The 21631-nt window shown below is 36.6% G+C and overlaps 2 protein-coding genes across 5 annotated transcripts in view; both read right to left on the bottom strand.

Annotated features, from left to right (window-relative positions):
• Positions 1-2892, bottom strand: part of LOC130150578 (V-type proton ATPase subunit S1-like) — a 56894-nt gene extending 54002 nt beyond the window's left edge. Inside the window, exon 1 of the mRNA XM_056341666.1 lies at positions 2702-2892. Within this exon, the coding sequence (XP_056197641.1) occupies positions 2702-2868 (167 nt within the window). The 5' untranslated portion in view covers positions 2869-2892. The remainder of the gene's footprint in view (positions 1-2701) is intronic.
• Positions 2893-7175: 4283 nt separating this feature from the next.
• Positions 7176-21631, bottom strand: part of IQUB (IQ motif and ubiquitin domain containing) — a 28884-nt gene continuing 14428 nt past the window's right edge. For 3 of the 4 annotated variants that reach the window (XM_056340576.1, XM_056340575.1, XM_056340577.1), the window contains 5 exons: positions 18378-18548; positions 16795-16971; positions 16037-16285; positions 12835-13020; positions 7199-10627 (listed from right to left, as the gene is read on the bottom strand). In XM_056340576.1, the coding sequence (XP_056196551.1) occupies positions 10460-10627; positions 12835-13020; positions 16037-16285; positions 16795-16971; positions 18378-18548 (951 nt within the window). In that variant the 3' untranslated portion in view covers positions 7199-10459. Of the gene's footprint in view, positions 10628-12834; positions 13021-16036; positions 16286-16794; positions 16972-18377; positions 18549-21631 lie in introns of all 4 variants that reach the window. The other variant, XM_056340579.1, reaches the window with a different exon arrangement.

Below are 21631 nucleotides of genomic sequence, written 5' to 3'. Positions count from 1 at the left end.
CAACCAGGAGGGAGTTGCTGTTACTGTTTCTTTATTTCATAAAATAACATAAATCTTTTCAGTTGCTTCATTGACTTTCACTAGAACTAATTTCTGCCCCACAAGAACTTCACCTTTCAAAAATGCAAAGGTCATGGTGGGAGGAACACTTCTTCCAGAAAATGTTCTGTTTCTGAAAACATGAAACTGGTTCAGTCAGGTCACTATCTTGATTTTCGTGCTCTGCATTTGCGTAAACCTGAACAACCTGCAGTAAAGCAAGCTGCTACTTGCATCTTGGTGGAAAGTTTGCTTTTATGACCACATGGGATTAACTGATAACGTTTTGCTCATATTGACAACAGGTGTGTTGTTTATATAAACTAGGAAGTAGGTCAAAGGAAGCACTGATCTTTTCTTAGACTCTTAGGACCACTTCTACCCTAAGAACAACTCTTTCCAACATTTACTTTGCTTTTAAATACAGAGGCTTAGTACTCATCCACCTCTGTCATAAAGAGGTGAATCAATTAAGTATTCTGAATATTAAAAAAAAAGCCTTGACATTGAGACATCCATTTATTTCTTTCAGGGGGAAAAAAAAAAAAAGTCAAAGTTACCGAATCAAACTTTATAAAAATTTGAAGATTTCTATATGCTATGGCCCCTCAAGGACCACAGATTCAGTTTCTGGAAATGCTTAAGAGATGGGTAGACATATGTCAAAGCTGGAATTAATTAGTGCTGGGAATAATACAATGTCCAGGATATGTATGAAAGAAACACAATCAATACCTCCTGCATATCTGTTTTCCATGGCCCTCAACATTACAGCATAACACATAAAAAAAAAAAAACCAAACCCAAAACCAAAAAACCAAAACCAAAAGTAGCACGTTTGTGCATATGGCACTATACACAGAGAAAGATCTCCTGATGAACTTAATCTCATTCCTGATGTTCATAAAATTTTTGAATCCTCCTATTGCTGTCTTAAAATTACCACACGAAGAAGCAACAGAAAAAAAGAAAGGGGGGTGGGGTGGTGGATGGAAATTAACGAGATTTAGCTCTCAGATTTAAATCTTAATAACGTCACCTAAAGACAAGAGATTTACACTGGGATAAATGAGAGCAGAATTTAGTCTAATTTTCTTCCTAGTGACAGCTAGATAATTCAGTGTCTCAAACATGTTGAAGAATGGTTCGAGGCGTCATGAAAAGTAGAGTGAATCCACCGCAACTAGCTGAGAGGATAATTACCTCCCAAGAAGCCATTGGTTTGGTTCGTTTCTCAGTTTACAGAAGAGCGAACCACAACACTCTGGGAATTAACAAAGCAATAAAGATACAAAAGAATGAAATCCCATTAATTCAGACTTGACAGGAATTGATGACCAAAGGAGTTTGGAAGCAAAACTCCACCTGCCCAGGCACACACAGCTTGGTCATGCCAGCAAACGGACCCAACAGGAATCCCCATCACTGCAGCCCCTTCTGTTCATCCTTACAGCAAAAGTGAGGGTTGAACTGTGCACCAAAGCTATCTGTGGTATAGGAGAGCATTTTAGTTTAGCTTTTTAAAAATTATTTTATTTTATTCATTAGAGAAATTAATAAATACCCAGCTGAGATCAGGCCTGTTAAATTAGGTATAATACATATGTGCTTGCAGAGGGTATGAGGTGAACTGTCCACAAGAGGGTTTAAAATTTAGATAAACTAGGTTAAGAATACAAAGGATTTAGGAATTAGGAGGAGAGTCAAGCGATGTACTCGGGCCAAAGCACACCTTAGGGAAACCTAGGGTCACAGCAGATCTGTTGTCACCTTCCCACCCAGCACAGGATTTGCCGTTAGCCCTTCCTACCAGTCTTGTGATCCCATAAGCCCCTCAGAAGCCTTTTCTTACAAATCTATGACATTGGCTTACTGTATTTTGGGGCAGTACTTCCTAGGCAAAAACCAGTGTGTATGCCCTGCAGAGACAGCCTCATGAGTAAGTGGCACACAGTCTTCTGACGATTTTATATATCCAGTACCCCACGTGAAGCTACTGCATTGCCCAAGCTGCTGTATTTCTGGAAATCCTCAGTAACTATATAAAAACCTTAAAGTCTGCATGAATAAAATTCCTGGGGAAAAGGTCTGTATCTGGCTCTTTCAAGACAGTTCAAAGTCTTATTTCATAAGTATAGCAAACCCCTGCGTTCACATGTGTCTTTGGATCTGTTGACACTCTGCAGTTGTTTCTAACACTGATGTCTACACACACAGCAGTGTATTCCATTAAAAAACCTGCACTGAAAAGAAACTAAAGTGAAAAGTCAGGATTCAGGAGTTAGGAAATGCAAGGATTACGGTTGCCCAGAGAGTTTTTGGCCAGGTCCTTTTTGTGAGACTGTCTTATGTTGTGCCTTTAAGTCATGACGTCTCCAGCAGTGGAGTTCAAGGTTGCCTTAGGGTGAATAAAGCATATCTACTTCAGATTTGAAAAACATGGATTTTATTTAACTTTTAATGCCCAGCTTGGAACACTAAAATTATAAATAAAAATGGGTAAATTCATCTGTTAGGTTGTTTGATTGCTGAGAGGCAAATTTATTTATTGGGGAATTTTATTGCCCAGAGGTTATTTACCAGAACTGATGACATACGCTATATTCTGCACACACACACAGCCACAGCATAAGCAGAGATACCGTTTTATTAGATTTCTTACCTCTGAGTTGTCCAAAGCAGCATCGGCACATGGTCCCCTGACAGAGACGTTTTGAACAGCACAGTGAGCGTGCACAACAGCAGGGCTGAAGCAGCAGAGCAGAGCTGCGTCATGACTCCAGGGCAGCGTGCACGGAACTGGCCAGCTGCAAGGGAAAGTCTGAGCATACAAACAGCTGCGCTTCCCGGTTCAGTTGCAGCTATCCGGATTCAGCCAGGCTGCTGGGTGAGGTTGCTCTCTAACAACACTGAGAATTTTCAAAACATGGATTTCCTTAGCTTGAAGCTGGGAGGTACACGTATTTTTTAATAACTTTCAGGTTCGTGATTCAAGCAGCTCATAAAACTCTCCACAGTATAAGCACTGACAGATCCCTCTAACATTCTAGTAACAAGGGAGAGTCATGAAGTCCAAACTCCTGTCCTGCTCTTTTCTAACTGCCTGATAACCACAGGCTGATAGCAGAGTTGCTCAACTTCAAAATGGAGTTTATAGAAAAGTTTTCTGTACTGTACAAAATGTATTCTGCAGAACTTCTATCTTCTTCCCCTGCTACATATTCTCGTGTCCCTCAGCTTAGCTCTTTCACATGTACTGAGAGCTGGTGTCACACATTTGGGTGTTGACAGCTTTGAAATCTGCAGTAAATCTAGCCATTGCAGATTCCAGCAAGAAGGAAGAGAGTGAGAAAATTGTATGTTTGGAGTGTATCCACTGAAACATGGAATTGTTCAGCTATCTTTTGCATGCAGCAGTGCTATCCCAAAAATCAAACCCATCAAAAGTCAGGAGCAAATTATAATAACTTCAGAACCTGACATGACTTTAATCAATTTCACAAGTCTCATGCAAGATCAAAATAGCCATGGAGAATTTCTTCATGCTGGGAAGCAAATTCCTCTGGCATACTTTTTTGCTGCTGCCAAGCTCTGAGCTGTTTCTGCACCTTGTGACTACATTAGGCAGCAGCAGTCACTCCGCACGTGTTCAGCACAGGGCACGGATGCATCTTCACCATCAGAACAAGATGTTAGGGATAATACACAAAAGGGAATTGTTAGTTATGTTAAACCAAGTTCTGATAAAAGAAAAATAAGGAAGCACAACCAAAATTGTAAGATGTAAACAGATGTCACAAGACATGCACTTCTGAATCTGAACACACATAGCGTGATTAATTAAATCCATTTGCCTTAACTCAGAACATGTTGTTAGAGGCTGTTGTCTAATGTAAGGCAATTTGTTCATCACTTCAATCTGAAATCAGATTTCTGAGGCAAAAATAATAATTTTGAGGGAAGCAATAAAACCAATCACCTACATGTTGCTGCTCTTCTCCATGTTATCTTTACGTAACACCGAATATAACTCTTTAATTGCATTTTTTCCTCTTCTCAGAGATGTATTAGAAAACCTTCATCTTCCTTTTCACAAGCCACTGTTTGATCCTCTGTTTTAGGGCCCGTATAGTTAAGACAGAGCACAAAGACAGGGTAGAACTGGAATGCCCTAGGGACAATTTAGTATGAGTTGGAATAGCTCAGTCAACACAAGCAAAATACTTTTTAATTCTCAAAGTTGTTGACTTTTCATGGTATCTTCCAGAAGGTGAGCAATCTGGTTTCTCACATAACTGTCCAGAACAGTCTTGCCAGTTTTTGTGAGCATTTCCTGCTCACAGAGCCGATCGACTGCAAGCCTTCCTATCTGCTTCTTACAATTAATGTTCATACAAGAAATGAAGATAAATTGAAGGTCAGCATTATGTAAATCAAGCACGTACAATGTGGCTGCCCACAGGATGCTAAAGGAGTCACAGAATTTCCAGCAAAACTTTCAGTTTTGCAGAACCTGCTAGATTTGCATTGCAGTTGGCAGTCTAGAGAAATGGTGCATTACTATTACACTTTTATTCCACCAAGTCCACACCTTCTTAGATTATGATTCCCTTCATTACTTAGCTTGCGCAATGCAGAGATCCTTGCTTTGCAAAACAGAGCAAGAACCCAGCACATCTTAATATTCTTGTAACATGAACCAATAAAGAATAGGTTCTAGTGGGTTTCCTCCATCACTAATACAGTTGATAAATATGACCAACACTGCCAGGACTTCCACATCAGAATAAACCCTCAACAATCTGATATGAATGTCTGGAAATCAAGACACACAAAAAATATATAGTGTTGTACAAATAAATGTTGTAACCTGACAGGAACCTCACCACAACAGAAAATTATTCATTACTAAATATTTGACAATTCTACACTTTTTAAATGGGTGGCTAGTGCTCAAATCTATTATTACAGAGTATTTTCATAGGACTGAAGCATTTACACCGTTTCAAAAATTCTGTGGGCACGTCCAACTTCTTTTACAAGTACATATTCAAATGCTGACACCCTGGATGAAAAGCCTAGGTCATGTAAGAGATTCCCGGCTTCTTGCATCCAAAACGGCTGGCTTAAAGCAGGTTTATGAAAATAAAGGAGAAGCTAATACAAGGGAGAGAATTATGCAGGAAAGGTATATTGTCCCTGTCTCTTTGCAGCTGGCAATATCTCAAAAACTACACTATCCCTTGGCTTAAGCTGGATCTTTTGGAGGGTAATTTCACACACTAATTATAATAGATATTATATTTAGATATATATATTATATCTATATAAAAATATATAGATATAATATATAGATAATAAGACGGAGCACAGGTGGGGGGATACTCTCCATATTCTGCCTTATAGAGACAGTCTTAGAACTTTTTGAAACAAAACCAGACTGTTTTCTCTCAGATTACCATACTACTTATGAACAAACTTTTAACTGGAAACAAACTGAATTTTCCTTTTTAATGATTCTCCACAAACCACAGTCTGGGAACAACTGAAGTAAAGTAAACTTTGAAAAAAGGAATGAGAAGAACCTGTTGAATTTAATTTGCCTCCCTCAGTAAATTTGGCTCACAAATGCATCTGCATATATTTTCTCCTTTTTCTTTTTCTCTTCACTCCTAAAAATAAATATTTTTTGCAAATCGTAAGAAAAAATATATGTATTGCAAAGACACTTTTCAAAAATACTCCTTTCTTTCATTTAATTAAAATGAGATGAGATCACAGTGGTTCTTTTAGCTGTAAGCAGGAACCTAAAAACATTTTTGATTGATGTCTGCCAGTATATACAAAAGCACACAAAGTTTACTGTTGCATTTTCCATAGGGCTTTTTCCTTGAACACCCATAGGTGATCTTCAGTCCAGCTTTGCGACTGCTTGTATATTTTTTTAAATCCAACACATACTCAAAATACTGAAACTCAGGCTACTGTGAAATCATTATGAAACTGCAAGAAGAAAAAATACCCCTGTTACCATGTATCTCCACTTATCTGAAATAACTTTATTAAGCGAAGCTATAATATTGACATACCATGTATTTGCATTCTACTCCTACTCATTTCTCTGGATTTATACATGGTTTCTTTTACAATTGTATTCCTATCACATATCCTACATATTTCTTATCCTGTCAAGGCTGAAATATAGGACTCATAAAGAACTGAAGAGAAAAGACCAAGATGGTAGAGGCTTAATTTCTTTGGCTTATGAATCCTTTTCTTAAAAAAAAAAAAAAAAAATCTCAACTTCAGAATTCTACATTCTTGATGTAAAAAAAAAATTGAAAAAAAGCAAGTGTGAATGCCAGACTTGTGTGGGATGATGGTAAATTTAGGACTGTAAATCAGGTTAAAAGGGATGACTGTTGTAACAGGGACAATTTATAGTGCAAGATAAGGAAGAAGAACTATCTATAGATAGGTGATAAGTGCCATCCATTTTGCATGCAAATTTGATCCTTAAGCAATAGGTTTGGGAGCTAACATGGTACTACAGTAGCATATTAAAGAACCTCTTCCTCCAGCTCAAATAGACATTTAAATTTAAGTTCTTAAAAAAAATTAAAAAATAAAAAATCCAAGATTTGGATGGTTGTTGTTTTGTTAGTTTTTTTTAATCCCGATTACTATTAGTATCATTTCCTATCCAAAAAGTATTTTCCATGTGCCCAATACTGGTCAATAACTACTTTTCTACCTCACATATGTAATTTATAATAATTTATTATCACTTTTAACAAACATTTTATTACCTAAGAAGGGAATTAACGCTTTGTTCATTGCGACAACTTTTTGGGGCAAGGAGGTGGAGGGAGAAATTACTCTGAATTCTTCTTCTTTTGAGACAGAAATAGAGAAATTCACATCCTGGAAAAAGCATGGGCTTTCCTCTTGGGAGTGGGGAGGCAACATGTGTGTGCTTCTTTGCAAAATTAACATATTAACCGCTTGTGGATGTGGGAAGAAAGCCAGAACTCTTCCTTCTGGAAATAGATTACCAGTGGTATTGAAGGTGGGTAGAAGGCAAATTTTGCTTCATGTTTGAAGGGTCCTGCTCAAAAAAAAAAAAAAAAAAAAAAAAAAAAAAAAAAAAAAAAGAGTCCTGTGAGGTAAGCTGCAGGTGTTAACTGGCCATGTGTCTGTGCTAGTGCAGAAGGAGAAATACAAGCCATACAGACCAATTCCCTTTTCCTGGGTAGTAAGTATCTACATCTGGGAAAGAACTGAGGCAAACCCAGCGTTTATCACCAGTGTTTTAGGTGTGTGGGCTCCTCATGGGTCTCAACCTCTAAGCTACAATTGAAGAGACTCTATAAGCCTGTTCTTTTAGCCACTTTCAGAAACGAAGAGGCAAGGTTAGAATTTCACCTTACAGTCTATTCTTTGAAGAGGCACTGACACTTTGCAACCATTTGCTCTCCTTATCCTGGAAAGATTTAGGCTCCAAGTCAGAGGCTTTTTTACCAACAGATTCCAAAACCATCTTCTGAGTAACTCCCTGGAATTCAAGCAAAGATGATGAGCTGTGCTTTTAAAGAATTTACTCAGTTCTAATAGAAACTGGCAGATCTGACCCGTTATCTGAAGTTTTCTTCTCCTGATAAAATGCAGTGACTTCTCCTAGAAATACAGTACCTTTAATGACTGATCTTTTCAGTCAGCTTTTCCAGTATTCACCACTGTCTGATACAGAGAATGTTTTCATTCTTCATACTTGTCCAGTACCTTTTTTAATATCATTTGTAAGCTACACAAACAGGTGAAGCAACACAGTAACTATTAGAGAAAAGTTTTAAATTCATACTTTTTCAAAACATAATACAACTATAAACTCTATGCCCAAAACCGAGTAAAACCTAATTGATTTTATATTCAGTAATATCAACAAAACATTTATGATGTAGCAATTACAGAAAAGTAACATGAAGAATTTTAAACTGATTTCAATTATGCTAGATTTAAAAAAAAAATCTTATCCTATTTCTGAATTATGTTGGCTTTGCCCTAACAAAAGGATTCAATTATATATGCAAAATATTGAAAATATTTTTTCCATTTTTCAACAACTCTTTTTCATTGCATCATGTCCTCCGAAACATTCAATTTCTATATTTTTAACAGCCATTTTTGGACACTAACTTGAAGGAAGACATTAATTTTCACTTTATACAGCTTGTATTTTCTTTTGTGTACAGCCACGTCCCAAATATTAGTCAAGTATCCAATTCATCATAATTGCAACACAAATTTTTAACTATTTAGACAAGAGCTTTCACAGCATGATTAAACGGCACTGCCATTATCAGGGACTACCTTACAGACTTCTGTATCAACCAAAAAATTTGTGTGTGTGAGCATTTCTCTAGCAGACCAAAACACTAGTTTGATTGAGAATACTGAATGGAATATAGATTCTAGAACTCTGCAAGCATAAATCTGTAATACTGTGTCAAGTTTTGGGCCCCTCAGACCAAGGAAGGCGTTGATAAACTGAAGCAAGTTCAATGGAGGTCCACCAAGAAGCTCAGGGAGCAGAGGCACCTGACTCGTGAAGAGAGGCTGAGGGAACTGGGCTTGTGTAGCCTGGGGAAAAGAAAGCTTCAGAAAAAAATGTGAACATCTGGCTGCTAGAGGTTATGCATTCTCCATCCTTGAAGGTTTTCAAGACCTGAATGGTTAAGGCCTTGGGCAATTCAGTCTGACCTTATGGCTGACTGTGCTTTGAGTAGGAGGTGGATTTCTGACATCCCTTCAAACCAGTATTATTCTGTCATTCTGCACGTTCCTCCCTATGACAAGACAACCTGAATAGTGGAAGAGGCTGTGGAAATACTGGGGCCAGTTCTGTTCGGTATCTTTATCCATGGTCTGGACAAGGGGATCGAATGCACACTCAGTGAATTTATGGATGACACCAAGTTGGGGAGCGGGACACAAGTATCAATCTGCTGGAGGGCAGGAAAGCTCTGCAGAGAGATCTGGACAGGCTGGACTGATGGATTGAGGCCAATTGTATGAGGTTCAACAAGGCTCAGTGCCGGGTCCTGCACTTGGGTCACACCAACCCCACGCAGCGCTACAGGCTTGGGGCAGAGTGGCTGGAAAGTGCCTGGAGGAAAAGGACCTGGGGGTGCTGGTTGACAGCCGGCCGAACATGAGCCAGCAGGGTGCCCAGGTGGCCAAGAACAATAATTTTCTTCAAAAATCCTTTCACCACTCTGGAAGAAGACCAATCTTAGTAGCCATTCCTATCTTAAGGCTCAGATCCTGGAAAGCACAACAGTCAACCAGAACGCTTGTGCTGCAGTTCTACAATTAGTTCAGTACTGAATTAAAATACAGAATCTGAATTTAGTGGTAAAATCAGTGGAAAGACTCCACTGATGTTAGAATGTACTGCTCAGTCAAGTACTGGTCCTGTAGTTTGTGTTCTGTTGAGGGAATCAATCCAGTTTTCAGGTCTTTGCTGCAAAATATGTGCTTATTTCTGTTTGTAAATGCTACTGCTTTTTCCTAGACAGTTTTGTCAGAGAAAAAGGCTTTGTCCTGGGTCAAAATCCCATCTAGAATAGCGTTATCAAGCAGAACTTTGCAATGTTCTGTAGGACATCATTGAATGTACACCATATCATGTCTTTCTCTGTAACTATAATAAAACATAAACATAACTAAAGTTCACAGAGAGAATTGACCCCTACTTTAAAGCACCTCGAAAAATGAACATGCTCCAAACAGCCTGGATAGTGTATCTCAAATTATAAGCTTCATTCACAGTAATCTCAAGATCTTGGATACAATAATTAGATGGTGGCCATTCCCTTATGACCATCAAGATGAACGATAAAAAGTTAAGGTATTTTGCACAAATGTTTGCAAGGCAAATCAGCTATATTTGGAAGGGCGTATAAATTCTGTTGTTCCATTGCAAATTATGGTTCAAGAGGTTTTCAGCCTTATATGCTAAGACGAGAAAAATAAATTTAATACAATGTTTATAGTATTATTTTTCTGGTTAAAAGGTCACAAAGAATTAGCTAAATTCCCCCAACAGAAATATTACACTACAGATAGAATCTTACATGCAACACAGGCATACACAAAAAATTAGTCATTGCTTTAAAAAATATAGAATTTACAAAGTTCATTAACAATCTACTTTTTAAATAATGAGGTTACAAAGCATGAAATGCATTTACATTGACTGGTCAAGATCAAATTTTTTTATCCTCAGAAGTTTATTTTGATCTCTGTAATACAATTAAGGTATTGATGTAAAAGTACATTTCTTTAAGACCAGGAAATTGTATTGTATTAATCAATAATTCAATTAACTTCTCTAACTTCAGTTAACCTCACCTAAGAATTATGGTTTTGTACCAGTAGGAATAGATGTAGTCATAAAAAAATCATTTGCATTAGCCAGTTTGTCACTTCTATACAAAAATGATGCCATCGCTGGAATCTGAGCAAAGTAGTTTTTTGCCTGGATATGCTTATGTTTTATTCTGTGAATAAATGCTGCTTCATAAGCCTGAAAAGAAAAAAAAAATCCAAATCCCATTAAAGACAATTAAAATATCTAGCAATTTACATGTTGCTTCATATTTTACACAGTATAAATAGTGACCATTTAAAAAAACTAAGCCAGATAATTTATTTGCATATGATACATAATGAAATACTTTGTAGTTCTATACTGCTACCTTATGGCTCAATAGTGAAAATTCCTAAACATTTATGGTGAAATATTAGTCACTTTTTAAAAACAGAAAAACTTCTGGCATTTTTTTATACATTCAAGATAAAACTTATTTCTTTCCAGGTAATAACATTTGCACTTACCTTTGAAAATCAAAAAAGCCAATGCTTAAATGTCAACATTTGCAAGGTGATGACTACAGGAAATTTTCTTCATAAGAATCGGTGACTATTTACAAATAATCACGGCAGCAAGCATTTTGCAGCATTTCAGTCAGGTTTTGCATTCAGTGGTGACATTTTCCTAAATTTCTAGTGATTTGTAACAGTTCAGATAATAAGTAACCAGAATATTTAGCTGAAAAAACCCTTTGCTATTGCTATAGTCATCATTATGAATAACTGCTTAAAGAAAGCGCTTGATGGGCTTTTTTTTGTTGTTGTTTCAGTGAATGAGAAACAATAATCCAACTTACGAGATTCTAACTTTGCCTCATTTTCCTTATTTCACACTCTTTGTTTTTCAAAACAAAGCTTTGGCCATTACCAGTGAAGAAAGGTGACTCCTCGCTATAGCTGATCCACTTTTATTTTTGTAGCAAGAGCTAAATGAACATATTCTATGATCTTTAGGTAGGCTTGCATACCTTACTTGGTGCTAATATGGCCTAACTCCGACCTCCACTGAAGCTCTGGACTTAATCAAGTTAATGGCATCTCTTCAACTATGACATCTAGACTTACGAAGTCAAACCAGAGAAGTGCATAATCAGAATCTTTGCCTGCCATAATGCTAGCAGCATTTTTGGATGCAGAGAAGCATTGCTAGATTCAGGCTACTTGAACAATCTTGTTGACTGAAAGTGAGACAGAGAAGTCAATAAAGGAATTTCCAGCTTGAAACTGATTTTACCTTTTAAAGCTAATGCTCATATAAACATGTGTCTGCTTGAAGACACAAGTTGGGCGCGCACACACAAAAAAATCTAACGGATGGCAGAATTCTCTTTACTTTTAGAATTTCGTGACTGATATACTTCGTTCCCAAAGCAAACCTTTCACCAAGACAGCTACTCATTTGCTCTGTCAATTTAGTTATCACCTACTCTTAAGACTTCCAAAAACAAGGGCAATGTGCAACAGCTGAAGTTGCATTTGTGATGCACACATACTGTGTTAGAAATTTAATTAATACACTGAACAAAAGGACACTATACAACGACCTCAGATCACTACTTGCATAAATCAATAACCTAGAGGTGAAAAGCTTAATAATCCATTACTAACTGCAGGACAAACAAAGCTCACAGGATTCTTCCATGCCTTAGAAAACTATTTTACTATATGATGTCTAGTGAAGTGAAATATTTATCAGACTGCCATGTTTAGATACAGGATTTGGGGAGAGTGGTGTAAGAATACACAGTTTCAATGACGACCTCGACAAATTCTTAAGTTTTGTAACTCAGAACAGCAATTATGTTGTTATTGCTTAATTACAAACTATAAGATTACATTGTCAGGGGTACTTAGATGACATCTGTGTAAGAAAGTAAACTGAGATGAATTTGATGATGACAAATGGTGAAGTTCTAGGTAAAGCCATTCTGTTGTTTCCTGAGAAATGTATAGGGTCGGAAACAAATGAGGTCAGAATGTGCAAAAGTACAATTGTCATGGTATTCATCGCTAGTCTTCAGTAGGTTTTCCATCCAGGTCAGCTCTTGTCTGATCTCAGCAGAGGAAAGAGGACAGGCATGGCACTGTCCTCAGCAGGCAGCATAGATGAGGCCACTTAGCTTCTTGCATTTCAGGAGGGAGAATCAGGGCAGGACAGAGTTCAGGTACATGGATGCCAGCTGCCCTCTGGACTAGTGCCCGTTTTATTTAGTAGTAAAGATGCAATCATTTAAATAGTCACAATAGGCCAATTCAACATGGATGAATGTAAGGACCAAATTTCACCAAGCATCATTAGTCACAGGATTCTATTAAAACATAACATAAACATTGTAATAAATTATGCCCACCAAATTTTACCTTCTGAAGGTTACACAGCTTAAGATGTGCATCTGCCTCATCTTTAGTGAGAAGAATCGTGTTCCATGGAGACCACTCATGCTGCTTATCCCATCTGATCATAACCAAGTCACAGAGGTCACTGCGGGCACTGAGAGCTGACTGATAACCCCATATGTTCTCAATCATGTACTTCAGATCTTGATGCTGAGATGGAAAATGGGGTTAAGAAGGAAGAAACATGTTTAATTCTACAACAAAAGCACTGTAGCCATATAAGAATCCAAATAAAGCTTTGAGTAAATATTTTTTCTATGCATGTCAACGCATCACTTGGTTAAAGAACGTCTAGACATACACATTCTCTTTTTGTGTGGTGTGGCAATTAACCGCATTTTTCTTGTATCATCTCTAAAATATTACATCCTTACTTTGATTGTCTCTGCCAATGGCAATTTGCATCTTCCATTGACAGCCTGATTGCTTAACTGCTCTAACAAAGCTTCTTAAATTTAATGCTTTTCCTCATATAGTACGCCTAAGCCTGTTCAGACATTTTTTGTTAATAACAAAAATCCATCTCTATCATTACTGAGATGACTTTCCCATTTCATTCTTGGATTCAGAATTAATGTTATTCAATAAATGAGTTGTTTACACTACTAAACTGCTTACAGTTTACATATAATCAGAATAATCTGGTCTGGAAAACGTGGGAAATTAGGACAAGAAAAACTCCTGCCTGTGAGAGACCCCAAATCACTGCCTGCTTTGCTTTCTTTGCCTCACTGTGCTGTTGACATGTGGACTTTCAAATTTTAGAAATTTCAAATAACTACTGTATCTTCTAATAAGCCAGAAATTTGCAAGCAGACATCTTAGCAAGTACTACTATTTTTGTGCTAAGCTACACATCTCAGAAGTTACCAAAACTTGCAAAAATCCATACTAAGGCATATAAGAGTTTATGTAAAAGAGATCCATAAGCTGACTCTTCCTTTTTCCTGGATAACAATTATAATTTTTTTGCCTGAAAAGTAGGCAAAAGCTTGTTCCAGGTTATACTTCTCAGGTCATGGGGAAGACTGTGATTTAAGAAACTTCTCCCAGACTTTCCAAAGGTAGGCATGCACTTTGCTGTGAAATTGTACAGTTAATTAATTTTAAATTATGCTCCCTCCCACCCCCCCATTTGCTCTGTGTTCACAAGGAACAGAAACAGCCTTCAAGTATTGTCATCTGGCAGGCTAGGAGCAAGTATCATTAGATGCTCAGCAGGTGAGACTGAGAAACAAGGGCAGGCGGCAAACCAACAGAGGAGTTAAGTGCATTTGTAACTTAAAATGAAAACAGCATTGCATTAGGATGTTGTTCATCAAGAAAAATCAAAGCCATAGCATGTACCATCGATTCTAAGGAGCATGGCACAGTTAAACCCCCCTGAAAGAATGAAAGGCAGCCTCAGGACTCAACATATTTGCTGAACTAGTTCATTTTTAGATGAAAAAGGTTTTTAGCTGCAATAAGAGGAACTTACTGGAGCTACCATAACTCTCAGCAACTGCTTTTTGCCTTTTAAACCTTAGCAGCACTCACATAGGTGGTCAACCCAAACACAGTTAGAATCGGTATGCAAGAGATCTAAAGAACAACCTTTTAATCTTATCACAAAAGTCTTGCATCTATCCACAGACAGTACAAACAGAGCCAGTAATGGAACTGCACTGGGCAATCAATGAAGCTGTCACAGCTGCTGCAAAAGACTTAGTTGTGCCCAGGTTATTTCTAGATGCCTCAGAGCTGTATTCTGGATATAAAGCACAGAAAGGGACAGACAGTTGTTGCGAGGGGAAGGGGAAAAAAGCAAGTTGCTCAGAAAAAAATTAGTAAGTTAAGGAAGTGTTAGGAAAAAAGCCAAGGAAGTTAGTCATTTAAAATATAAATCTCTGTTGTTTAGATATTTACAACTCTAAAGAAAAGAAGTTAATTTGGATGAAAATGACACAGTGTCTAGAGATGTTGCAGTGGTACAACCACAAACAGAACTGCAGATGAGGGCTTTTGATGTAATCAGCTAAGAAGCAGTCATGTTTCAGTGCACCAAAGGCCACCAGCTATCACAAATTATGTAATGGGACTGAGGTCCATATTAAGATAAACAAAGTTAGACACAGACAAAAAACTTTTCAGCTTAAGTGAAAACCAGTATGGATGAACATCATCTACAAAATCTAGGTTCTTTGATAGTATGTCTTAACGCAAGCATGGTAATTAACAAATTCCAGTCTTCCTTTTAGCAGGTCCCATTGGCAAAGTGCTAAAACACAGAGTGGCTAAAAATGGTTTAAAAACTATTCTATGAGTGTTGATGCTTTAGAGATTTTTGTTACTAAATCTCAGAAAGTTCAAATAAATTTCTGCTGTTCAATATTTTCAATGAATAACACTTTGCAATTACCTCATATTTAAAACTTTCCCAGTGGATACTGGATGTCAAATTCTTTTGTTGACAAAATAAGCAATAACAACCAAAAGAGAGAATTTGCTGAACACAGAGGCAAGAAGTTGTTTTAACTAAGTTTTCCAGTGATGAATATTAAGAAACATTAGCTACTTAGTAATATTGTGGAAGATTACAGCTGATCATTGATGATGGTAAAAAATTTAGAAAATTAAAATATGTAATGAATCCCTCTCCTAAGAAATGCAAAACATCAAACTTCCAACTATACAGATATTCTACTGACATAGAACAGGAATGTCAAAACCTCAGTTGCTTTAATTTTTTTCCCTTCTGAGAACACAAAACAGTTTAGTTGTACTGCTAAAACAGTCCAAATAATGGGACTCAAAATGCTTTATGTCTTGAACCATATTATAGTTACAAAACCATTATTGTTTCTTTACAGATGATTCTAGTATCTTTAAGCAACAGGACTGCCATAGCAGAACCAGAAGGAAAATTTGTATCATCTGATTCTTTGATCTGTCAGCTAGACTTCTACCTTCTTTTAATGTACAGCTTGTAACCACTTCTGAGTACAGCTATACTTCAAGGCTTCAGTGCTGCTTCTTTATGGTATTGAATGTCCCATATCACAGGAAGAAGTATTTGTAGCTTTTAGCCTATTTCTCAACCTGTCATCAACATAGACAAATTCAAGGAAAAACTATAGTCAAAGGCATTGTTTTCCATTATTAGAAATGCTCTTTCAGACAGTACCTGAACTAAGAAAACAATTTTAGCATCATCCTGATAATCAGCTTCAGACTTCCTGAGATTTTCTAGTATAACTTTGTACTTCAAAACCGCTTCTCGTCGCCGTGTCTCATTATCAAGCTTGCAACATAAGCGACATCTGCCAGTGGTGTGGGAATTAGCAGGAACAGGAAACTCAGTAGTTGGCAAGTAATTTTCACAACGACGACAGAATGTAACATTTTTATAAAGCTTTAAGGGATCAGGTGGAACCTAAAAGATTTTTTTTAAAAAAAGTTAATCTACCACAAAGTATCTTTGTATTACTTGTGTGTCACCCAAAGTCTGTGAGAATACCTTTTACATATATTCATGCAAATATTCCAATATGTAAAAGCTAGTAATATTTATTTTTAAATACCCAATAAGCATTGTTTTTCTAAAAACAAAAGACCAAAAGTCATTGTATTTTCTTACTGTACTTGTTAAAAACAGTTCTATAAATCAGAAAATTAATTTTTAAGCTATATGAAGATCCAAGACACCATGCTCCAGTGCTCTTGCAGGTGCTTTTACGCATGCAGATGGTTAGCCATTCTGGAAAGATGACAACACTGAGAAAACAGAAACTACTTCTTCTGCATTTAATTTTTCATATGGAAATCCTCCAGCAATTCCACAGCAAAACGTAAAATAAAAAAGCTTTCATTGTTTTCCATTCCTTTTCTCCGCCATCCTTAGTTTGATGGCCACTACATCAGCCTGCAAAATAGGAATAATACCTTAAGTACCCTAGCAACTTCAGGGTTAAACTTTGGAGTTTTAATATACTGAAGAAATAATGTACAAATTCTTTTCCTCAGTCCTTCTAAGTTGCATTCTTTCACCTCTCGCAGCATAAGATCAACTTCCCTGTCAATTAATTCCACTATTTCCTGTGTTAATTTACATTCATGTTCCTGAAAGAAAACACAAAGGCAAACAAACTCAACAATAAGGAAGCAAACAAACAAAATAATTCTAATGCAGATATGAAAGTGAACTGTGGATACTATGCCAATCATCATTCATACCTCTGTATGTTCACATGAGCTCATGTTCATAGAAGAATCCCTTAGTGTCTTAGGAAAACAATCTCTAAGAAAACTAATGTAAAGAACTACAAAACCGAGAATGCTTACAGATTCTGCTTTGAGGGGCCTTTATATATACCAAAGCTGTGAGGAAATGTAATCCTGGAGGCATTAAAAAATGCTAAGCGCAGGCTTAAGCAAAATTTTCAGTCTCCAAAAGGCCCAAGAAATATCTCCCTAAGAAGCTTCCTTTGGGTATGTGATAGGAGGTTTAATGTATTTACACAGTAAAGGGTTAAAAAACCCCAACAAAACAAAACACAACAAACAAAAAATCTCACCACACAAAAGGCATGGGGGACTTGAGATTGCTTGGAAATTAGTCATTTCGATATTTCAAAAGCTTAGCACGAGATTCTCCAGAGACAGATAAGAAGTGAACGAGTTCAATGTTTTCTCACCTAAAATAGAGTGTTAATTTACAGAAATCCTAGGTTTTGTTCACTACACCAATATTAACTTGTATTAAGCCAGGCAGGAGATCATAAACCAGCAGTGCTCCCGATGCTATACTGGCTTTAGATCACATTCTGGTACGACCCAACAGCAAGATGTTCATTTTCATAAGACCAGGAAGCAGCATTCTGTTCTGGTTTGACAACAACATCATCTTGAAAGCACCTTGAAACTCACATTATTCTTTTTGTATGTCAGTAAATAAATAAAACCAATATGAAAGACTAAAGGAAATATAACCAGCTCCTAATTCACTGGGAACACTGGCAGCAGCAGAGGGGGTGGGGAGCGAGAGGCAAAGATAAAAAAAACCCCACAGTATTTGCCACTCATAAAACTCATAACCCAAACAGACAGAGAAATAAGGTTCTAAACAGACATGTCAAAGAACTGAGGAAAAACTAGTAATAGTCACTTACATCTCTGCCATGGTTTTCATCAAGTTGTTATAAACATTAAGCTAAACTTTGTATTAAACGTGTATTATGTACTAATATACAAATATATATATATATATCTGAAACCGTGGGGTTAAAATCCTAACACAACTTGAAAAATATGCACATCACAAAGTGAAATAAGAATTTAAGAGTATATTGAGAATGTAAATTACACTCTCATACCAGGTGGTACACTAGGTTTTCTCTTGCTGCCAGCTGATCATCCTGGCACCTGTCTGCCAAGAGAATCATTGCTTATGTGTCAACATAATTAAGTGACTGTATCTTTGGGAAGTACAGCTTCAAGCTAAACATAAATACAAAAATAAAACGTACCTTCACTGTACATCTGAGTGTTAACAGCACATCTACTCTCTCATCTTTTGGGATGTCATTCATCCTAATGCTGCAGTAGATTTCCAATAGTTCTCTGGCACGGAGTGTGTCCTGTGTATCCATTTCAGTGGTTTTTCCATCATATGCTTTCCATCTCTTAGGTTGTGCACACTTCAGAAAAAAAAATTGTATAACTCAGCTATTATAACCTGATCACCAGCTGAACAAGAGCATTATGTTACATCCAAGTTTCACCAGAGCAAATAGGGACTTAACATTACGCTTGACTAATACAAAGGGCTGATTGTATTGTCAGTATTTAGGCAGTACCTCTTCCGCCACAGCAAGTATTCAATTGCACGTTTTGTTTAAAGTTGCAGGTCATGAAAATCTTGACTTACAGTATATTGAAAGTAAATAATATTCTCCTACAGCGACATCCTCTACTCCTTTAAAGCAAATTTACTGACAGTAGTGTTAGAACACATTTGCTCTGTATTTCATCTTACAGTCATAAATCCCTCGAAACTATCAGTAAAAATCAATGGGACTGTTGACTGTAAAGATTGCAAATTTAAGCCCTCAGATTCTACTGCAGTACAAAATGTCTCCAGGGAATCGCTCTATTTATGCTAGCTATACAGATGGACAGGAGGCATAGGCTTTGTTAAAGCTGACTAAGGCAAAGTATGAGTTTCCGGCTTATTGGGTATTTTACCTAGCTGCTGCTTTGCTAACTTAACCACATACCATATGCCTACTACTTCAATTGTCTCTCTGAGCATCTTTAACTTCTATAAACAGTGAGAAGTTACACGCTGGCGGCTGTCCCATTTGGTTTGAAAAGTCCAGCCGTTCTCCTCTTTCGTGAGGATGGGGTTTGGTTGCAGACTACACTGTCACATAGGGAGGGAGGTATCCAAATCCAATAGAAATGTGGCATTCAAAACCCCATCATTACCTAATTCCACTCCCTTTCCTTAATTTGGACAGCTGTTTGGAACATCATTCTGAGAATTAATTATTCTCTTTCACTGTATTTGGAACCTGAGTGTTCATAAACACTTGTGAGCTTCACTTTGCAGTCTCAGTGCGAGTTAACTTCTGCAACGTTTCATGTAGCATTCACACATGTAGTAGTTTTCTGGATATAACCCCAGCATTGACATAATCATTATTTTGACCAAATATACAGGTTTGCCATGGTGATAAGTCATAAAAATACCAAGAGTATTAGATAGAACAGATATGATTAGTCACCGCCACAATCAAAATAGAGATTTCCTCAATTTTAAAATAAATAAATTATAAAGTTAGGTAAGCAAAAGAAAGACAAAATAATTGAAAAAAGGATTTAACACTGAATAACTGACATTTACTTATATTATCAGTGGGGGTAGAACTCTAATTAAAGGAGATATTGTTAATCAGAAGTCACAATTTAGAGCTAAAACTGGTTAAGAAATGCAACAGCAAAACCAGACATCAGTAAAAAATAAAACTCTTAATTCCTTAGTGAAATCTTTGAACTTCTGCAAAACTAGAAAGAGGCAATTTTCTCTGTCCTAAAAAGAGAGCATTCTACTGTAGCTTCATGACTTCGTTTTACTCTTTGTACAGTACTAGAAATTCTAAAAAAACCCAACCCAACAAAACAAAACAAAACAACCCAAGCAAACTAACACCCCCATTCTCCTTACCCTGGGGGGGAAAAAAACAAAAAAAAGAAAAAGAAAAGAAAAAAAAAGTAAAAAAAAAACCCCACACAAAACCCCCCCACCAACTTAGAAACTATCATGCTGTAATTCCTTTGTATGGCAGACTGGCAAAAATCACTGGTTTCCACAAAGTATTTAATTCAGTACCTACATTTGATCCTCTTCAGCCAAATATAAGAAGACAGAAAGGTCATTTGCTTATGCTAGGGAGAGTTAATGGGCAGAGTTTAACCTTGGAAATGGTTATTAAAACTAGGTTCTTCTGATAAAATTGCAACAACCCATATATGAGCTAGCATATATTAGCTGCAAATGACCCTTAACACAGACCAACTATATCATGATAATGTCTAAATTATCAAAACTTCTGTAACTTCTTACTATCTCATCATAACTGGTTATTATATAAAATATGATAATTTAAGAGAAAAAAAATAACGCAGCTTTTTACTGGGGAAAAAAAGAAATACAGTACAGAGGTCTCATCAATATGAAGATTTCCAATATTTCAGAAAGAGTTACAAGCTCTCTGATTTCAGGACTGTTTTCATGTATTCAAGTTTGCTGCAAGAAAACTAAAACTTTCAGATTTTTTGCCAGCTTTTTCTTGTCTTTTAGACTGCTGGCAGTGCTGCAGAATTTTGAATAAACCTGTTATCTCTATTACTTCAGAGAACAAGACTACTTTAACTGCACTCTGCTTGCCAATGCATGAAAACAGAAAAAAGCGCCTGAGGAGAGAAACATACCACCACAGATACAGAGAGAAAAAGGTAAGTAAAAAAAAAAAATAATCAATAAGATGTATGCAGAAATAGCACAAAGCATAAAAGGTATGAACTGAGCGATAGTTAAAAATTACATAAGTTACTTTAAGAATATATGATTGCTGTATAAAAGCTTAATCAGGTACTTCCTCTTCAAAATACAAATGCTGAAGAAGAATTAGCTCAGCATAAAAAAGAATCCCCTAGAATGTAGTGCACATACAACCAGTAGCAACCATTGTAAAAGTGCACATGCATGACAAAGTACATGCTTAAAGTAGCAAAGAAAGGAACAAAGGTTTCCATGGAGAAACAAGTTTCATATCTCATTGGCTATTACAGCAAAGTGAAATGCTTGCAGTCATCAGATATGAAAGGTGTTATCTGAATATTAACTGGCAAATTTCCAGATTAACACCATCAGCTCAAAGTTTAAGAAGTAACTGAATAATGTATAATCTAGCATTCCAACAATAAATCTCATACTAACACAGTGTTTAAATTGCACTGTTACAGTCATAACACCCATCAATTTAATTTTGAGATTTCCAAAAGTATTTTTATTTCTTTTATTTTTTAAGAAATGCAGAAATTGTTACTTTCTTTACCTCTGAGTTAGGCTGTTATCTACGGCAAAATTTTAGAACACTCAAAACCCTATAGCTGACATGATAAAAACCCATGAAAATAAAAAGTTGCTGTAGTTCAGAAACTCACTAGATTTCCATATTAAAAAGAAACCAGTCTCTTTAATGAAAAAATAATTTAA

This window comes from Falco biarmicus, chromosome 5, assembly GCF_023638135.1.
Source record: "Falco biarmicus isolate bFalBia1 chromosome 5, bFalBia1.pri, whole genome shotgun sequence".
NCBI lineage: Eukaryota > Metazoa > Chordata > Aves > Falconiformes > Falconidae > Falco > Falco biarmicus.
This window is presented reverse-complemented; position numbering and strand designations above follow the sequence as displayed.